The sequence below is a fragment of the Bos mutus genome, chromosome 27 (assembly GCF_027580195.1).
Source record: "Bos mutus isolate GX-2022 chromosome 27, NWIPB_WYAK_1.1, whole genome shotgun sequence".
NCBI classification, from domain to species: domain Eukaryota; kingdom Metazoa; phylum Chordata; class Mammalia; order Artiodactyla; family Bovidae; genus Bos; species Bos mutus.
This window is the reverse complement of record NC_091643.1, coordinates 21,667,968-21,686,166: the sequence shown is the minus strand read 5'-3', so window position 1 is coordinate 21,686,166 and position 18,199 is coordinate 21,667,968. Positions and strand designations below refer to the sequence as shown.

Below are 18,199 nucleotides of genomic sequence, written 5' to 3'. Positions count from 1 at the left end.
TTCCTCATTAAATGAGCTTTTTAGTGCCGTATAGTAACTTTTCATCATTTATAGTCCTTTTTGAATCGAAGCCTTTTATTTGTATTTATGTAGCTACCCTAATTTTTTTTAATTTGTATTTGGTTTGTAAATTATTTTCTATTCTTTTACTTTCAGCCTTTCCATATTCCAATCTTTTTAATGTAGGTCAAATAATATATATGCTGCTGCTGCTGCTGCTAGGTCACTTCAGTCGTGTCCAACTCTGTGCGACCCCAGAGAAGGCAGCCCACCAGGCTCCCCCGTCCCTGGGATTCTCCAGGCAAGAACACTGGAATGGGTTGCCATTTCCTTCTCCAAATAATATATATAGCTGTATTTTTATTTTTAAGAGACCAATATAATCTATAAATTTCAACTTTTACGTGACAACTTGAGACCATTTATACTTATTACTACTGATAAATACTAATATGCTTTTTCCTGTGGTCATGTATGGATGTGAGAGTTGGACTGTGAAGAAGGCTGAGCGCCGAAGAATTGATGCTTTTGAACTGTGGTGTTGGAGAAGACTCTTGAGAGTCCCTTGGACTGCAAGGAGATCCAACCAGTCCATTCTGAAGGAGATCAGCCCTGGGATTTCTTTGGAAGGAATGATGCTAAAGCTGAAACTCCAGTACTTTGGCCACCTCATGCGAAGAGTTGACTTATTGGAAAAGACTCTGATGATGGGAGGGATTGGGGGCAAGAGGAGAAGGGGACGACAGAGGATGAGATGGCTGGATGGCATCACTGACTCGATGGACATGAGTCTGAGTGAACTCCGGGAGTTGGTGATGGATAGGGAGGCCTGGCGTGCTGTGATTCATGGGGTCGCAAAGAATCGGACACGACTGAGCGACTGATCTGATCTGATCTGATCTGATTGAAAATGAAATTTAATTATAGAAATATAAATTTCATTTATATTTAAGAGTACTACGCAAAAGAGCATTGTTACATGCCAAACATAATAGATAATGGCTCAGATGTAGCAGGTTTTAGTGCATAAAAGCAAGACAGCCAGCGCACATATTGTCATCTTTTTATTAGTTTGGTAGTTGTTTTAAAACTGTTTGTATCACTGTGAGGAAAGGCATGGGTCCAAAATATTCTATCAGTAATACTTTGCCATGGTGATTTTATATTCTTTTATAACAATCACAATAGGTTTCTTAGAAAGAAGAATAAATTCTGAAGAGAGACTAAGTGTATGAAAAGTGGAAAATAACTCTTAGTGAAAAGTGTGAAAGAAATCACACAAATAAAGGCATTCCGTTTCAAAACCCAGGTGGGAAGATTAAAATCGAAATATGATCGGCAAATTAGAACAATGACACAGGAAAAAAGGAAGAGATCATTTTGAAGAAGATCATTTTGGCAAAGAGCCTTGAAATTCTACAAAACCACACTGCATGGTCTGAATTTCACGAGCATGTGTAGGGACCACACCACATACCTCATGAGGCCTCAGTGATGGTCAAGAAGGTTGTTCAGCTTTCCCTGGGGATTTTCAAGAAATGTGGCTCTGTACATGAGAAACTGCCTGTCACGGGAAAAGAGTTCGGCCAAGCAGGTGCAATCCTGGGATTTGCAGTAGCACACTCGGGACACCATGTTCTGTTTTGAATTGGTGTGAGGCATGGTGGCCAAAAGAGTGGATCCTTCTTCCTTTCCACTCTTTTTTTAAATTAGTAGATTTTTTGAAAGTTGGATATGTTAGAGCTCTAAACAAGGAAAGGAATGTGAGTGTAAATTCAGCTTTACACTGTAAGTCAGGACAAACTAGAATCTATAGATGGCTGAAAGGAACTGAGAGAACCGCTGGTCCCATCCCCTCAATTTACATTCTAGAAAAGGTGAGACCCAAAAACCTGCTCCGAGCTCACAAGTATCACTGCAGAGAGACCCAGGATCAAGTTTTGCTTCTGCTGCTCTTAACAGTGTTAAATCAAGCAAGCTGCTAAGTATAATCTCTCTGAGTTAAATATCTTATTTGTGATAATAATGTTCACCTCCAAATTATATTATGTCTTCAGCCTAAAGCTAAATGATCCAGTATCCTTGTCATATAAGTTATATCTATTTTTATTTATCTATAGTAAAATATAGAGGCTTCCCAGGTGGCTTAGTGGTAAAGAAAACATCTGCCAATGCAGGAGATGCAAGTTTGATCCCTTGATTGGGAAGATCCCCTAGAGAAGGAAATGGCAACCCACTCCAGTATTCTTGCCTGCAGAATCCCATCAACAGAGGAGCCTGGTGGGCTACAGTCCATAGGGTAACAAAGAGTTGGACACAACTGAGCACTGAGCACAGCACAATAAAGCATAATACGAACATATCATATATATCTAATATATATAATTTTTAAGATAAACTAAGGAACAAGAGATAATATTATGTAAGCAACTCAAGGTCACTGATAGAGTCTGTGACCAGGGCAGGAACGTGAGTTGCATCAGCATTCTTTCTTCTACACATGCATGGACTGAAGGACCCTCACACATTCATTTTTCTAATTCAGACCTGGAGAACTCAGTTGTGACATTCAGTGGGCTTTTCTAATTTTTTTGCCCTTTATTGTATGTTTTTTTTGTCAACCCATGAAAAAGATTACAATAATCAATACAGAAATAGCTGTGAGTCCAGCAGTAGAATATTTGTATAGGAGAGAGTCAACCTACTCTGGTCTCTCCTGATAAATCTTCAAAGGTCAGTCTTTCACAATTCATGACTCCTATAACCAGGGCTATTTTTAAAATGTCTAATGTGTTGTCATTTAGTTCCCCCCAAGCAGCTTAATTCAACTGAATTCATAAGAGATAATTGACTGAGTTAGCTATGCATGAAAAGCCAAGCTTAACGACTGACTGCAGCTTCATTCTCCTTCTGGCCATTAAAGTAAGTTAATGATCTGGAGCTGTGTAGGGGTTTCCAGAAATAATACTATAATGGCCAACATGCTGTAGTTAGCAGCTGAGAAAAAGAGCTGTTTATTAATTTTCAGGCAGTCACCCTAACCCATGCCATAGTATTTTTATTTTAAGACGCAGTCTACTATGAAGAAAAGCAACGCATTACAACTCAAGTGAACACAAAACATCTTGTTTGTAAAAACAAACTCGTGAATGATTTCACGCAGATTTTCAAAACTATGGAAACTCAATGCCCCTAAGTCTCCAACTTATACACTAAACCTGCGAGCCTTTTGCAGTAAGTCTTTATGGAGGCCTTACTCTATATATAGCATCTATATGTGATGCTAGAGTAAACAGAAAAATCAAATAAGATACCTAGAATATTTCTTTGAGTAAATAAGGAAACTTATAACTAAAGCAAAAGTCCCACCTGTTAAATGACCTTGCTTTGCAAATTGATTTTGTGTCTTAGCATTTCTGGCTTCAAACCACATTGGGAAAACTTCTTAAGTAAATTCCTAGTTAATCATTAAGAAAAACAAATAAGATCTTCGAATGTTGTTTGTTAATTTTTTAAAATATCATAATCAAGCTTAAAAGGCAGATAACAAACTACTAAAAATATTTTTATAGGGACAAATGACAAATGGTTAATATCTTTAAGAAAAGACAAAATGCTTCATCAAAAAAAAAAAAAGAACAAAACTGTGGGATTAAATAGGCAAGTTTTAAAATTATCACTGGTTAATAAATATGAAAACACTCAACCAGTATAACAAAAGGACTGGACACAAAAAGACAGATACTGTATGATTTCAGTTATATGAGCTACACGGAATAGTCAAATTCCCAGAGACAGCAAGTAGAACAGCGGTTCCCAGAGGCTGGGGAAGGAAGGAAGAATGGGGAATTAGCTGGGGAGGATGACAGACCTCCGGCAATGCATAGTAGTGACAGCTAGAAAAATGGTGTGAATGTACTCAGTGCCTTTGAACTGTACACTTCAAAGTGGTTAAAATAAATTTTATGGTACATATATTTTTACTATAGTAAATTAATCCAGTTTAATATTCAAACAAGTGTAGACTTAATAATGAGATAATATATTTTTGCTTATTAAATTAGTAATGGAAATTATTACGATGCTTAACATTGTAGAGAAATGGGTACATTCAAACACTGGTGAAAATGTAAAATAAGTACAGACTTTCTGGATGACGATTTCGAAATATATATCAAATGTCCTAATGTCTTTCTACCTCTTAATTCGAAGTAAGTGAATTTTCCTGAAGGAAATAATCATTCTTGGTCTTTAAAAATTTTTATTCAAGAATGTCCATGAAAGGAAAAACGGTGAAAAATTTAAAATTCAATATTGATTGACGATTTGTTGTCTATCCATAAGAAGAAATACGAAGCAACTTTCAAAAGCTATATTCTTCAGTTATATGAAGTGAAAGAAAATATTACAAACAATATACACTATGATTCCAATGTTGTACAGTAAAGGATCTGTCCTTAGAAAAACAGACTGGGAAGAGAGACATAAAAATGTCAATCATCTCCAGTTGTCTCTGGTAGTGCAATTATGAGAAGGTTTTTATTTTCTTCTTTATACTTTTTCATATTTTCCAAATTTCTAAACAATGAATATTTTATAGTCACAAAAGTTAAATAAGAAAGCAAAAGATTAAATATTATTAATTTGTATAAAAATAACATTGTCCATCCTTAGTTTTCAATAAGTTATTTGCTACAAGCTCAAAAAAAAAAAAAAAAATCCTGTTCAATTGAGAATAATGTCAGAATAGACAAAGAATCAAAAGCATGCCATTAAAATTGTCTAATTCAGTGGGAAATTAGACCATTTTCTTCTGTGGATTCAAAAAGGATCCCAGTTTTTACTTTTCTCTGGCCTGATGTTTGTGTTGTCAAAGGCCACTTGAAAGGATCAGAGCCATCCTTGGTAAAGTACAGATGGAAGGTGGGGGTGGCAGAGGCACTGATGAGGTGTCCTGGGGTCACTTCTCTGCCATTTGGGGCTGTGAGGCCTTGGGCTGATTAACTATCTCAGCTATTAAATGAAATAGCCTTTCAAAGGAAATTCTACTGTGAATATTATAATTCTCTCAGGAAAGCATGCTTTACCAAATCAAGATTGAGAATTCAGTGTGTCCAGCACACCAGTGAACTGTGGCAGACTCTATTTGCTTCTACTGTCTACCGAAGAGCTTTCTCTTCCAAGCCTTCTCTTTATATTCTGTTTTTTGTTTGTTTGTTTTTGTCATTTACTGAAGTTTTTAAAAATTGAGATATGAAAGTGAAAGTCGCTGAGTTGTGTCCAACTCTTTGCAACCCCGTGGACTATACAGTCCATGGAATTCTCCAGGCCAAAATACTGGAGTGGGTAGCCTTTCCCTTCTCCAGGGGATCTTCCCAACACAGGGATCAAACCCAGGTCTCCTACATTGCAGGCAGATTCTTTACCAGCTGAGCCACAAGGGAAGCCCCAAATTGAGATATAATTGACATGTAACATTATATCAGTTTTGGGAGTATAACATAATGATTCAATATAAGTATATATTGCAAAATGATCACTGTGATAAATCTAGAATAAGTCTAATTAACATCAGTCACCACAAATATTATAAGAAGAGATGGCAAGAATACACAGAACTATACAAAAAAGGTCTTCATGACCCAGATAACCACAATAGTGTGATCACTCACCTAGAGCCAGACATACTGGAATGCGAAGTCAAGTGGGCCTTAGGAAGCATCACAATGAACAAAGCTAGTGGATGTGATGAAATTCCAGTTGAGCTATTTCAAATCCTAAGAGATGATGCTGTGAAAGTGCTGCACTCAATAGGCCAGCAAATTTGGAAAACTCAGCAGTGGCCGCAGGACTGGAAAAGGTCAGTGTTCATTCCAATTCCAGGGAAAGGCAATGCCAAAGAATGCTCAAACTACTGCACAACTGCACTCATCTCACATATTAGCAAAGTAATTCTCAAAATTCTCCAAGCCAGGCTTCAATAATACATGAACCGTGAACTTCCAGATGTTCAAGCTGGATTCAGAAAAGGCAGAGGAACCAGATATTAAATTGCCAACATCTGTTGGATCATCAAAAAAGCAAGAGAGTTCCAGGAAAACATCTACTTCTGCTTTATTGACTATGCCAAAGCCTTTGACTGTATGGATCACAACAAACTGGAAAATTCTTCAAGAGGTGGGAATACCAGACCACCTGACCTGCCTCCTGAGAAATCTGTATTCAGGTCAAGAAGCAACAGTTAGAACTGGACATGGAACAACAGACTGGTTCCAAATTGGGAAAGAAATTTGCCAAGTCTGAATATTGTCACCCTGCTTATTTAACTTAGATGCAGAGTACATCATGCGAAATGCCAGGCTGGATGAAGCACAAGCTGGAATCAACATTGCCAGGAGAAATATCAATAACCTCAGATACACAGATGACACCACACTTACGGCAAAAAGCAAAAAAGAACTAAAGAGCCTCTTGATGAAAGTGAAAGAGGAGAGTGAAAAAGTTGGCTTAAAACTCGACATTCAGAAAACTAAGATCATGGCATCCAGTACCATCACTTCATGGCAAGTAGATGGGGAAACAATGGAAACAGTAACAGACTTTATTTTTTTGGGCTCCACAATCACTGCAGATGGTGACTGCAGCCATGAAATTAAAAGATGCTTGCTCCTTGGAAGAAAACCTATGACCAACCTAGACAAAATATTAAAAAGCAGAGACATTACTTTACCAACAAAGGTCCGTCTAGTCAAAGCTATGGTCTTACCAGTAGTCATGTATGGATGTGAGATGGGACTATAAAGAAAGCTGAGCACCAAAGAATTGATGCTTTTGAACTGTGGTGTTGGAGAAGACTCTCGAGAGTCCACTGGACTATAGGGAGTCCAACCAGTCCATCCTAAAGGAGATCAGTCCTGGGTGTTCATTGGAAGGACTGAAGCCGAAGCTGAAACTCCAATACTTTGGCCAGCTGATGCGAAGAACTGACTCATTTGAAAAGACCCTGATTCTGGGAAAGATTGAAAGTGGGAGGAGAAGGGGATGACAGAGGATGAGATGGTTGGATGGCATCACTGACTCCATGGACATGAGTTTAAGTCAGCTTATGGAGTTGGTGATGGACAGGGAAGCCTGGCGTGCTACAGTCCATGAGGTCTTAAAGAGTCAGACATGACTGAGTGACTGAACTGAAGTGAACTGAACCACAAATTGTTGCAAATTGTTTTTTCTTATGGTGAGAGCTTTTAAGATCTACTCTTAACAACTTTCAAATATGCATGCGTGCTAAGTCACTTCAGTCATGTCCGACTCTGTAGATCCTATGGACTGTAGCCACCAGACTCCTCTGTCCATGGGATTCTCCAGGCTCTATTCTAATGATTAATATTATATATCATTGATATTGCCGGAGGGCATCCTTCTTTCATTTTTTTTCCACTAAAAAAGAGAATAGAACTCAGGTATCTACAGACACTCAGGTGATGCTGGTGAGGAAAGCAAGTCACAGTGGTATGGCAAGAAGTGAGGAACCCAGAAGCCCTCCAGGCGAGAATACTGGTTGCCATTTCCTCTCCCAGGGCATCTTTCTGACCCAGGGATTGGACCCAAGTTTCTTGCCTCTCCTGCATTAGCAGGCGTGTTCTTTACCACTGGTGCCACCTGGGAAGCCCTTCAAATATGCAGTAAGATGTTATTAACTATAATCACCATTCTGTACATAACATCCCAGAACCTATTTATTCCTGTTGAATTTTATCTCATCAGCACAGTGTCTTTTCTAGGATTTTATAAATATTTGTTGAATAATAAAAGTTCTGTGCTAGGCTGGATCATATTTGAGGCTTAAGTGATTATCCAGAAAATAGATTTTTACCACCTTTATGCAGGAACAAGGGACTTCCTCCTCTGAACTAAAACTGACTGACAGATTGTTAACCTTCCCCATATTTTAAACTTCATGTGTTCAAAAGATGTAGTCAAAAAATGGTCTAAGAGAGCTATCGTGTGCATGCATGCATGCATGCTAAGTCACTTCAGTCATGTCCGACTCTATGACACTATGGACTGTAGCCTGCCAGACTCCGCTATTGTAGGTAGAATTACAAGCAGGCTAATTCATTTCCCCTCCTAAACCTTGCTTTTTCTCTTCTTTCACCATCCTATACCCGCTGGCATCTGGGTTTCAAATATTTTGGAAAAGGCTGAATACCAGGGTAGACGGTGGGAAAAGAATCCAGATTTGGGCCATGGAAGCTTCACCATGAATGAATGTTTTAAGGACAACCATTAAATTTCAAATTTAATTATTTCTCTGAATTGTATACTGTTTACAAACTATTTCACTACTTTCTACTATTTATCACATTTCCTTTGAACAGTAAAAATAAAAAACTTATTTCCCACACACATTTCACAATGGTCCATTGAACACAAATTATATTACAACATTCTCCAAGTGCAGAAATCTTTTAGTTCCTGTGGGAGAGAAATAAATTTTTAAAGAGAGTGCTTGGCTTGTATCACTAGAGCAGAAGTTTACGCTAGCTGCCCCAGAGCTAAATGAAGCCCAAAGTTGAAACAGGGATGGGTTTCAATGTTTGTTTTTTTTTTTAAATTAGTTGCCAGCATCTAAAAATTGGCACATGTGGTATAAAAATTTAGAAATCTAGGGGCTCTTGAAAACAAAATCTTTAAACCCAGGACAATGGGTTGCTGTGTTAACACAAGCCAAGAACCAAGTGAGCCTGAGTGGCACTGCCCTCTTGGAGGGGCCCTGGGTTCCTCAACTTCTAGCCATCCCTCTATGACTTGCTTTCCTCATCGGCATTATCTGCATGACTGCCTGTAGGTACCTGAGTTCTATTCTTTTCTTTAATGGGAAAAAAAAAAAAAGCAAGAAGGATGCCCTGGGGCAATATCAATGATACATAATATTAATCATCAGAAAAGAGCCTGAAGAATCCCATGGAAAGAGGAACCTGCTGCTTCTAAGTCGCTTCGCTTCAGTCGTGTCCGACTCTGTGTGACCCCATAGACAGCAGCCCACCAGGCTTCCCCGTCCCTGGGATTCTCCAGGCAAGAACACTGGAGTGGGTTGCCATTTCCTTCTCCAATGCATGAAAGTGAAAAGTGAAAGTGAAGTTGCTCAGTCATGTCCGACTCCTAGCGACCCCATGGACTGCAGCCCACCAGGCCCCTCCGTCCGTGGGATTTTCTAGGCAAGAGTACTGGAGTGGGGTGCCATTACCTTCTCCCAGAGGAACCTGGTGGGTCGCAAAACGGACACAACTGAAGCGAGTTACCACACACGGGAATCAAAGGGTAGCCCAATTAAGTCACCCAGCCTTCTGTTTGGCAGTTTAGAAGTTCGCCGTGTGATTTGTTTGCCTTGGTAATACAGCCCTTGAATGTGAAAACATCCATGTAGATGACAGGGCCTGGCTATCCTTGTGAATAACTTCCCTGAAATTGATGCTCCAACTGAGAGGAGTGTGGCAGGAAGTGAAGAGCAGCATCACAGGTCCTTATGTCCAATATTTTCTTTGTTGTTGGTTTTAACCTACCATTGAGAACAGCAGCAGCTACAGTAGCAACAAAACCTGGGGTAATTTGTGATGTTTTTTAAAATATTTATTTATTTGGCTGCATCTTTCTTAGTTGTGGCATGCAGGATCTTTAGTTGTGACACGTAGGATCTATCTCCTGACCAGGAGCCTCTGCATTGGGAGCACAGAGTGTTAGCCATTGGACCACCAGTGAAGTCCCTGTGAGGGCTTTTTATTCTCATTTATCAAAGGAGTATCAGAGGACCATATATACTGTGGGCAGGGAAATGGGCTCCCTTATTCCGTGCCTCTTGGAGTCCAGTGTTTCAATATTCAAATCTCATGCCATGCATTGGCTGACAAACCCAGGCTAATGGCGTCTTCCAGTGATAGACAAATGAAACCATGGGTGATGAGTTGATGGTTAGATGGAGAGGCAGGATGCTGCTCTTTCCTGGGGACCTTCTTTCATCCGGAAAGGACCACTGTGTGTTTAACTCTTAATGACATCCCCACTTCTTCCTTGCCCCAGTTTGTACAGGTTCCTCAGATTCACAAAGATTGAAATCAAAATCTTGTTGTTTTCATCTTCTGCTGCTGCTAAGTCGCTTTAGTCGTGTCCGACTCTGTGCGACCCCATAGACGGCAGCCCACCAGTCTCCCTCGTCCCTGGGGTTCTCCAGGCAAGAACACTGGAGTGGGTTGCCATTTCCTTCTCCAATGCAGGAAAGTGAAAAGTGAAAGTGAAGTTGCTCAATCAATGTCTGACTCTTAGTGACCCCATGGACTTCAGCCCACCAGGCTCCTCCGTCCATGGGATTTTCCAGGCAAGAGTACTGGAGTGGGGTGCCATTGCCTTCTCCTCATCTTCTCCTAGATGGTTATTTAAATACTAATTGCCTGGCTTAGTTTGATGTGCCCATTTACTAATATATAATAATAATGTCTAGCCTTATCAAGTACTTACTATGTGCTAAGCTGTAATGTGCATGAGCTTATCAATCTTCATGAAAAACCTCATGAGATATGCACTATTTCAAACCTCTTTTTTCAAAGATGAAGCTAAAGTTTAGGGGGCTAAATAATATATTCATCACACAGTTGGTAAGTGACCTATTTCCAAAGTCCTGTTTCAACCACATTCTACAAGTGTAGCAGTTTTCTGAATGTAGCATATCCATTTCTAATGGGAGTAAGAAGAAGAAGTGAAGTCTCTCAGTCATGTCCGAGTCTTTGCGACCCCATGGACTGTAGCCTACCAGGCTCCTCCATCCATGGGATTTTCCAGGCAAGAGTACTGGAGTGGGTTGCCATTGCCTTCTCCACGAAATGGGAGTAAGAATTTAAAAAATAAAATTGGGGATTTGGCCCAGGTCACAGGCTATGTTAGGAAACCAAGGAATGGAAGAAGACAATGAGATTCAGGGGAGGCTATATGAAAACCAATGCATCACCAAGGAAATGTGTCTGGAGTTACTATTGTTTTTAGATGGTGAGCAATCCATGTCACACAAACCTCCAAAGAGATGGAATGAAAAAAGAGAAAACAACATAAATAATCAAGGAGAAAGAGGCTTCCCTGGTGGCTCAGTGGTAAAGAATCTGTCTGCCGATGCAGGAAACAGGGGTTCGATCCCTGATCTGGGAAGATCCCACATGCCGCAGAGCAACCAGGCCCATGCACCACAACTACTGAAGCCCACGTGCTCTAAAGCCCATGCTCTGTAACGAGAGGCCACCGCAAGAGAAGCCCGCACACCACAGCCGAGAGTAGCCCTTGCTCGTTGTGACTAGAGGAGAGCCTGCACAGCAACAAAGACGCAGCACAGCCACAAATGAATAATTAAATGGGCCACATCAAAAGATATTTTTAAAAAATCAAGGAAAAAGGAATGAGACTTGAGACAAAAATATTAACATTAGTAGGTTTTATTCTGGAAAGATGAATAGCTTAGTGGCAGATGGTACATCAGACTTGCACAGACGCCTGGAAACCTAATTCAAGAAAAATACAACTTCAACCAACTAATAAGCATTAAGAACTTATTCTGAGAATTGATATGTTTTGGAGGAGAGGCTTAGAGTATCTATATTTTTAAGGTTTGGATTGTTTCTAAACAAGAGAATTTACTGTATAAGGGAAGTTTAGGGAAATATTCCTCTTTTTCAAGTTTTGAAGAAGTACGCACTGAGCAAAGATTTCAAAATGCAAATCTGATCATGGGATGCCTTCTTTCTTTATAGTGGTTTACATTGTTTTTTGCTGTTAAGGATTTTTAAAAATTGTCAACACAGTAGTGTAGGGAATTGAAAGTTCTTGCCTTTATTTTTCCAGTTTCCCCTGAATCGAATTCCCCCTTGCTGGCGGCTGTTTTGAGCGTTCTTCCAGCTCCTGGACTTCAGAGGGACATTCCCTTTTCTTTCTTCTTGGGCCAGGTCGGGTCCCCACTTTTCAGGCCCTTCCAGGACCTCTTTCTCATAAGCCCTTTGCTTTGTTAGCAGACTAAACTCTGAGCAGGCAAAGGGCCTGCCCTTGCTTATCTTGGGGTCCCCAGCAGCTCTAAGTAGGTAAAAGCCCTGGAAATAACCGTTAAATAGAGGAGCCCCATGCACTCCCAGGATGCCACTCCTCAGAGCCCAATTCCGGTTTGGGTAAATTAGGAAATCAGTGGTGAAATGAGTGTTTTTATTTTGTTTTTGAAGCAATGGGGTGAAAAAGTTGTGTATGTCAACTAAGACCCAGCTATGAAATCAACACATTTTAAACTAATCAAGAGATTAAATTCTCCCATTTGTATTTAACCCTATTTGAAAACAGACTCTGCTTCAAGCTTCCCTGTCCCCTCCCCAACTTTATATATCTCCAAGACATTATATATATTTCACTGACTTATTTTTTTTATTGTGCATCTTCCCCACTAGGAAGTATACTCCAGAAGGGAAGGGATGTGTATCTTTTTTGCTCACTGCTGAATCTCCAGAGCCTAGAACAGTGTTTGGCTCATGGTAAATAAATGCTCTGGATGTATTTAATGAATAGGTTTAGATTGGTGTTTTCTTTACCCAGAGGAAATAGGCAGAAAGCACTGACTAGCCTCAAAGGAAATTTTCATGCAATCTCTATCAGAGTTTTTTTTCTTTTTAATTTTACAGAGATTATAGTCAATTGTAATCTTTTTAAATGAAGCTTCCTTTTATATCAGGGGTCTTCAAATTGCAGTGCACCAGAATCACCCAAGGGCTTGTAAAAAAAAAAAAATGCAGATTCTCAACATCAGAGATTCTAATTCTGCAGTCTGGAGTCTGCACTACCAGTTCCAGGAGCTGCACTGGGTTGTGGCCCAAGGGCTTTGGTTAGGAAACCTTTGGCTCTGGCTGCGCACAGGAGACTGGACACGTGGAGTTACAGCTGTCCCTCTCTACTACAGCGTCAGTTACATTCCTCTGTACCCCTGCGCACCTTAGCAATGAATGATGAATGTCCAAGGGACAGGTTGTCTTCTTCCCATTTTACATGTAATGAAACACTGATTCACCCCTCCCTCCCCACCTCGCCTTGGTTCCCAGGAATTTATGCGGTTCCAGTCATGATGAAAGGCAGGATAACAAGTGAAAAAAAAAAAAGAAAAAAGTGTGCAAACCTACCAAGAAAAAGATGAGGGAAAGTGTTCCCAGAGTGGAGCCCAGACCTCCCCAGCAAGTAAATGCCCCCAGGGTCCAGCCTTTGCCTTTGCCCCCAAGACCACTAATGAGAGACTTGTAGGCGCTTCCTTCAGCGGATTTGCCGGCCGGGGGAAAGGCATTCCAGCCCGGGGCGGAGGAGGAACGGGGCGGGGCTTGACGGGGGGCAGCGCCAGGGGAGGCCTCGGGCGGTGGCGGGCTAGCTGGGCGGCGCGGGATGAGGGGAGGGGCGGGGCCTGGTAGTGAGGGGGCGGGGCCGGGAGAGTAGGGCGGGGCCTGAGGCCGGCGGGAGACGCTGCTGGAAACCCCGGCGGCGGGGAGGAGGAGACGCGCAGGGTCTAGTTCCTCCCCTCTGGGGTGGGCGCTGCAGGAGGGCGCGGCCTGCCGGCTAGGCGGTAGGCAGAGCGCTCCTGCGGCTAGTACGAGGGCGCAGGGCTCCGGTCCCGGCCATGGCCGAACTTCCCTGCGGCAGGAGCCAGCAGCGCTCCCGGGCTTCTGGCTCAGCTCTCTGAGCGCTCCCCTTTTCGATCTCGGGCAAACCCCGCGTTCTTTCTGGGGTGGCGAGCAAGGATGCTCTGAGGATCGCTCGGAGGGGCGCGCGCGTCTCGGGTGCCGCCGTGGGTCCCGGCGCCGGAGCCGAGCTGCGTGGGGCTGCCTCGATTTCCCCACCGCGCGCCCGCCGTCCCCTGCCGCACTTGATGTGCAGAGAGAAGCCGGACACCATGATCCTAACACGTAAGCTAGACTTGTGCCTTGCCGTCCGGCCGGCCTCGAGAGCCAGCTGCGGAGGGAACCCGCCGCGGAGGAAATGTCACCCTGCCTTGTCAAGTCGGTGCCTGACGTTCTGTGCTTTGGCAGCGCTTTCCGAGGAGGCTCGGAACCGAGTCGCCCGTGTTTCTTGGAGTGCAGGAGGTGGAGTGTGGGGAAAACCAGGGTCGTCGTCCGGGAGGGAGGTCTTAATCTCGGGTAATGCCGCGGGCTGACGCGCCCCGTGGGCTCTGGGAAGGGCTACGGGCTGGTGAGGGTGGGGGGTGGGCGACCGTAAATGATGAAGTGAAACCCACAATAACTTCCCGCGCAGGCTGGGGGTGCAGGCCGGGCTGGGGGGCACAGGGCCGGGCCGGGGTCGCAAGACGCATAGTCCCTCTGCCCAGCCTCGCTGGCGGTCTTTCTATTCTTATTCTAAATCCGAGGCGGTGGCCTCTGGCTCCGAGGGGGCGCGGAGCGACCTTCTTTCTACTCTCTTCCCTTTGAGGACCTTTGCAGGGCTCGGCGCTTGCTGTCCTTCACGCTACAAGTCCAAAATCAGCGTTGACTCCTTTGAGAATCTTATTATTTAGGGGTATTTAGACTGCGGTGACCCTTGGAAAAAAATGTTCAACTGCTTAAAAGTGAGCCTACCAAAAAACTTTTAATTTCCAACCGTTTTTGTTCAAATATTTTAAACACTGGAAAATAACTCAGGCTTAGCCAGGAAAGTCTTGCTTTGGTGGCTGCCTGCCCCTGGAGAGTACTGCAGCTGTTTTAGCCAGCCCCAAGGCTTGCATGTGGGGCGCTTGCTGGAAGACTGTGCCTTCACGTGCTGGGGCGTTGAACTGGGTTTCCTAAAATGCCCCACGGGGATGCCCACGCCCTTGGCTCCGGAGGAGGCGCCCGCGCGCCGCGAATCCCGGGGCCGCCAAAAGGAAGGAAGCACAACGGGCGATCTGGCTTTTTCCGTATATCGAGGTGACGGCCTTTTGGACCTCTGCCCCTCCGTGTCCTTGTCCCCACCGCCAGCCTCGCGGACCGAGCCTTTGATCCTTAGGCAGGAGTTACACCTCTGGCCGCAGCAAGTCGACGCCGCCACGTGTAACTTAACAGTCTCCGCGTGCCTTTCCAGCGCGCGGACCCTGGGTGAGGCCGGCAGGGTGGGAAGAGTGGTCTGCAGCCTTCTAGCTGAGTGAATCTGAGAAGTGACACCTCGCCGTACCTCCTTCAGCTGCACCACGGGCGTCATAACTGTGTTTACCGCGCTGGGAGGTGCTGAGGATCAAACGACAAGGGCTGAGCACAGTCTCTGTGATGTTCAGTACCCAGTGTGTGCTAATTAGAGAAGGAGGGAACCCCTGCATGTAGAGTGGAGAAGAAAATATTGCCCAAGCTTGCTTTGCCCCAGTCATTTTACACTCAACTTGGCTAGCAAATGGGTACATTCTTAGGATTCAGAAGCTGCCTTAGTGATGGCCGGTGAGGCGGAGGAATGCAGTCCAGGCACAGCCTCCGTTACCGGAAGATTCGTGAGGGCGGGGTATATGACGCATTTGGATGGGAAAAAAAAAATCATAGCTCTGAAGAAGGCAGAATACCGAGTCTCAGATTACTTTTTTGTTTTTTTCAAAACTCTATTTGCTGAAGATTTGAAGGAAAATAATAGCCCAGCAGAACTCTGGATGTAAATCTATCAGCAGCTCCAAGAGGTTGACTAATTCAGCATCCATCTGGCCTGCAGGCTGGTCCTCCGCAGAGATAATTTGCAGAGCATAAGTGAGAAATTAATGGAGGGACCTAGTGCCATCTTGGCTTGCAGACTGCAGCAGATGGTCGGAGGGGTGCCCTATAAGTCAACAGTCCCCCTAATAGAACTGAGTCCTGGGAAATGAGTGTCAAATAGTTAGCAGATGTGCATTCAGACGTTATTTCGAGACGTTTTCTGAGAAAATGTTGGCGATTGTGTGTATTAACTTTTCTTGTGGCATGCCAGATTTACAGCGTGGCCCAAACCTGAGTGCATATTTTTTTCATTAGCACTACTGTTCAGCGTTTAAAATGAAGCACAGCGGACTGACTTTCTCTCCCAGCTGGTTTTAAAACTTTGCTTTTGACAAAAACAGATTTTATTTTAATTCATGCCGAGTGACACCTTACACCAAACTGGCTGGAAGCCCAAGACAGAGAATTGACTTGGTTTCCCTCCTCCACAGAATCAGACTAAGTAGCTTCCAACTTCATCTTTCCCTCCAGTGAATGAGAAGTGTCATATCAATGACTTCCTTGTGTCTTAACTTACTAATTGTGGACCTTAGGAGAAACACCACCTCTAACTCCTTAAAGACCAAAAAGCTTAAACAGTTACTATGGCTAATTGAAGGCAGTGTTCCAAGTTTTAATACACTGGACTAATCAAAGGATTTTCCTATAGTTCTGGAGCAAAGGTGAGAGATCGGATGCCCCTTTCAAGCCTTTTTATTTTTGTTTATTATTGTTCTGTCTTGTAGTTCAAAAACCAAAGATGGAGCGAAGTTTCTGGGCGTTTTTACATTAAAGGGGAATGCTTGGTTGCTTCTGGAAAATATAGCAGATTAATAGAAAAGCATGTTATGATTAAACAGTTTATCACTGTGAAGTGAAAAATCTGGATAGTAGTTAAACTCTTCCTTGTAAAACTAGTGTGGGGCTTTAAGAGGGTATGGGAGGCCCCGGTGAGATGCCTTCTAATCAGAGGCTTGGTGGGATTCCAAGAGGTGGTTTCAAATACAAAAATAAGTACTTGGGTTTCCCTTGGTGTCCCCATGGAGATTTTAAGCCATGATGCAACGTTCAAATGAAAGTGGTATTTTTATGGCTTCAGTGGGTAAATATGCAATTTGAAAATATTCAGGGGAGGGTGGTTTGGTTCAGATGAATGGGGCATCCAGAGTACAGTGGGTGAAGTGAATTGTACTCTTTTGAAGAGAGCCTTGTGCTGGACAGGATGGTCCAGTATTGTAAACACGCTTTTCTCATGCTTAGCTCCCCTTCCTAGCAACAGGAAGACGGAAATGAGGCCATGCAAAAAAAAAAAAAGACTCTGAAGGTTCTAGACAATACTTGACCCACCCTAGCATTCACTGTGCACAACCAGAGGACTTGCAAAAGTAAAAATAACTTCAGATGTTTCCCCTTCCTCCCTGGACATTGCCAAAGTGCTAAAGACCAAATTCTCTGTGCTTTAGAACATTACAGCGCAAGCAGGCTCGTGGTACAGCTGGCAGAAAGTCTCATCATTGCCAAGCCTATTCTTGAAATTATAAAGCTGGCTTGGGAAGACGAGTGGTTTTCATTTGTAAAGTTGACTTAGTCTAATGCTTACAATGATATGAGTTGGAATCCAGTGGAGGAGAGAGAATTTAATTTCTAAATGGAGTCATTTCTCTGAATGTTCATTTTAGCAAGATTTACCTCTAATATACTTTGGCATTGTGGGGCTGCAGTACAAGGAGTAATCTTCATAGCATGCAGGACATCAAAAATTGTCCTCGCTGTGGTGGGGGTGGGGGGGCGGTGGAAACTGATGCTCAGCCATAAGGTATAAAGGTCCAGCATTGTGTCCTAAAAAGCACAGTGCCAAGTGCCTATTTTCCATGGCTGTGAAGTTAGGAGGAGAATGCTTTTCTGGAGTGGATTTTCACAGTTGTCTGTGTATCTGATTGTGTGGCCATTGTGTAGAGAGGAATTCCAGAACTTGAGGGTAATTCTAACTCTTTTTAAGGAGGACAGTGCTGTAGGGTTAAAATACGTTTTTATAGGAATAGATGGCTGGAGGGAGTATGATCAGTGGTGTTTTCTTTCCACCTCAAGTCAGTCAGAAATCTAATTAATGTGAAAGGGGTAAGATTCCCAGCTGAGAAAGCCTCTTCCTGCCTGTTTGCGTTTTTCCTTGTGGGATCCTGTGTTATTGTTAAGGATTATCATCATCAATGATAAGTAAGTATAGTTTCCCTGGAACTTCTTTAATTGGGTCTCAACATTTTTTTTCACTAGCTATTTCCTCCTTGCCATCGTAATTAACAGTGGGTAGGAATAAAGTATTGTGTTTTTAGCCTATACATATGTATATGTACGTGTATATGTATATATAAAAAAATTTTATAGTTTCTAATAAGCAACGGTCAGCTTTCTCTAGTGTGGATACTTCTTTTTAATTTTTATAAAAAATACATAGACTTTTTTTT

The 18,199-nt window shown here is 42.8% G+C and overlaps 1 protein-coding gene across 7 annotated transcripts in view; it reads left to right on the top strand.

The window, feature by feature from the left end:
• Window positions 1-18,199, top strand: part of DLC1 (DLC1 Rho GTPase activating protein) — a 443,006-nt gene that overhangs the window by 382,926 nt on the left and 41,881 nt on the right. Inside the window, exon 1 of one of the 7 annotated variants that reach the window (XM_005890953.3) lies at window positions 13,608-13,961. The exons of 5 other annotated variants lie outside the window; for them this stretch is intronic. In XM_005890953.3, coding sequence (XP_005891015.1) covers window positions 13,925-13,961 — 37 coding nt within the window. In that variant the 5' untranslated portion in view covers window positions 13,608-13,924. One more of the 7 variants, XM_070364154.1, reaches the window with a different exon arrangement.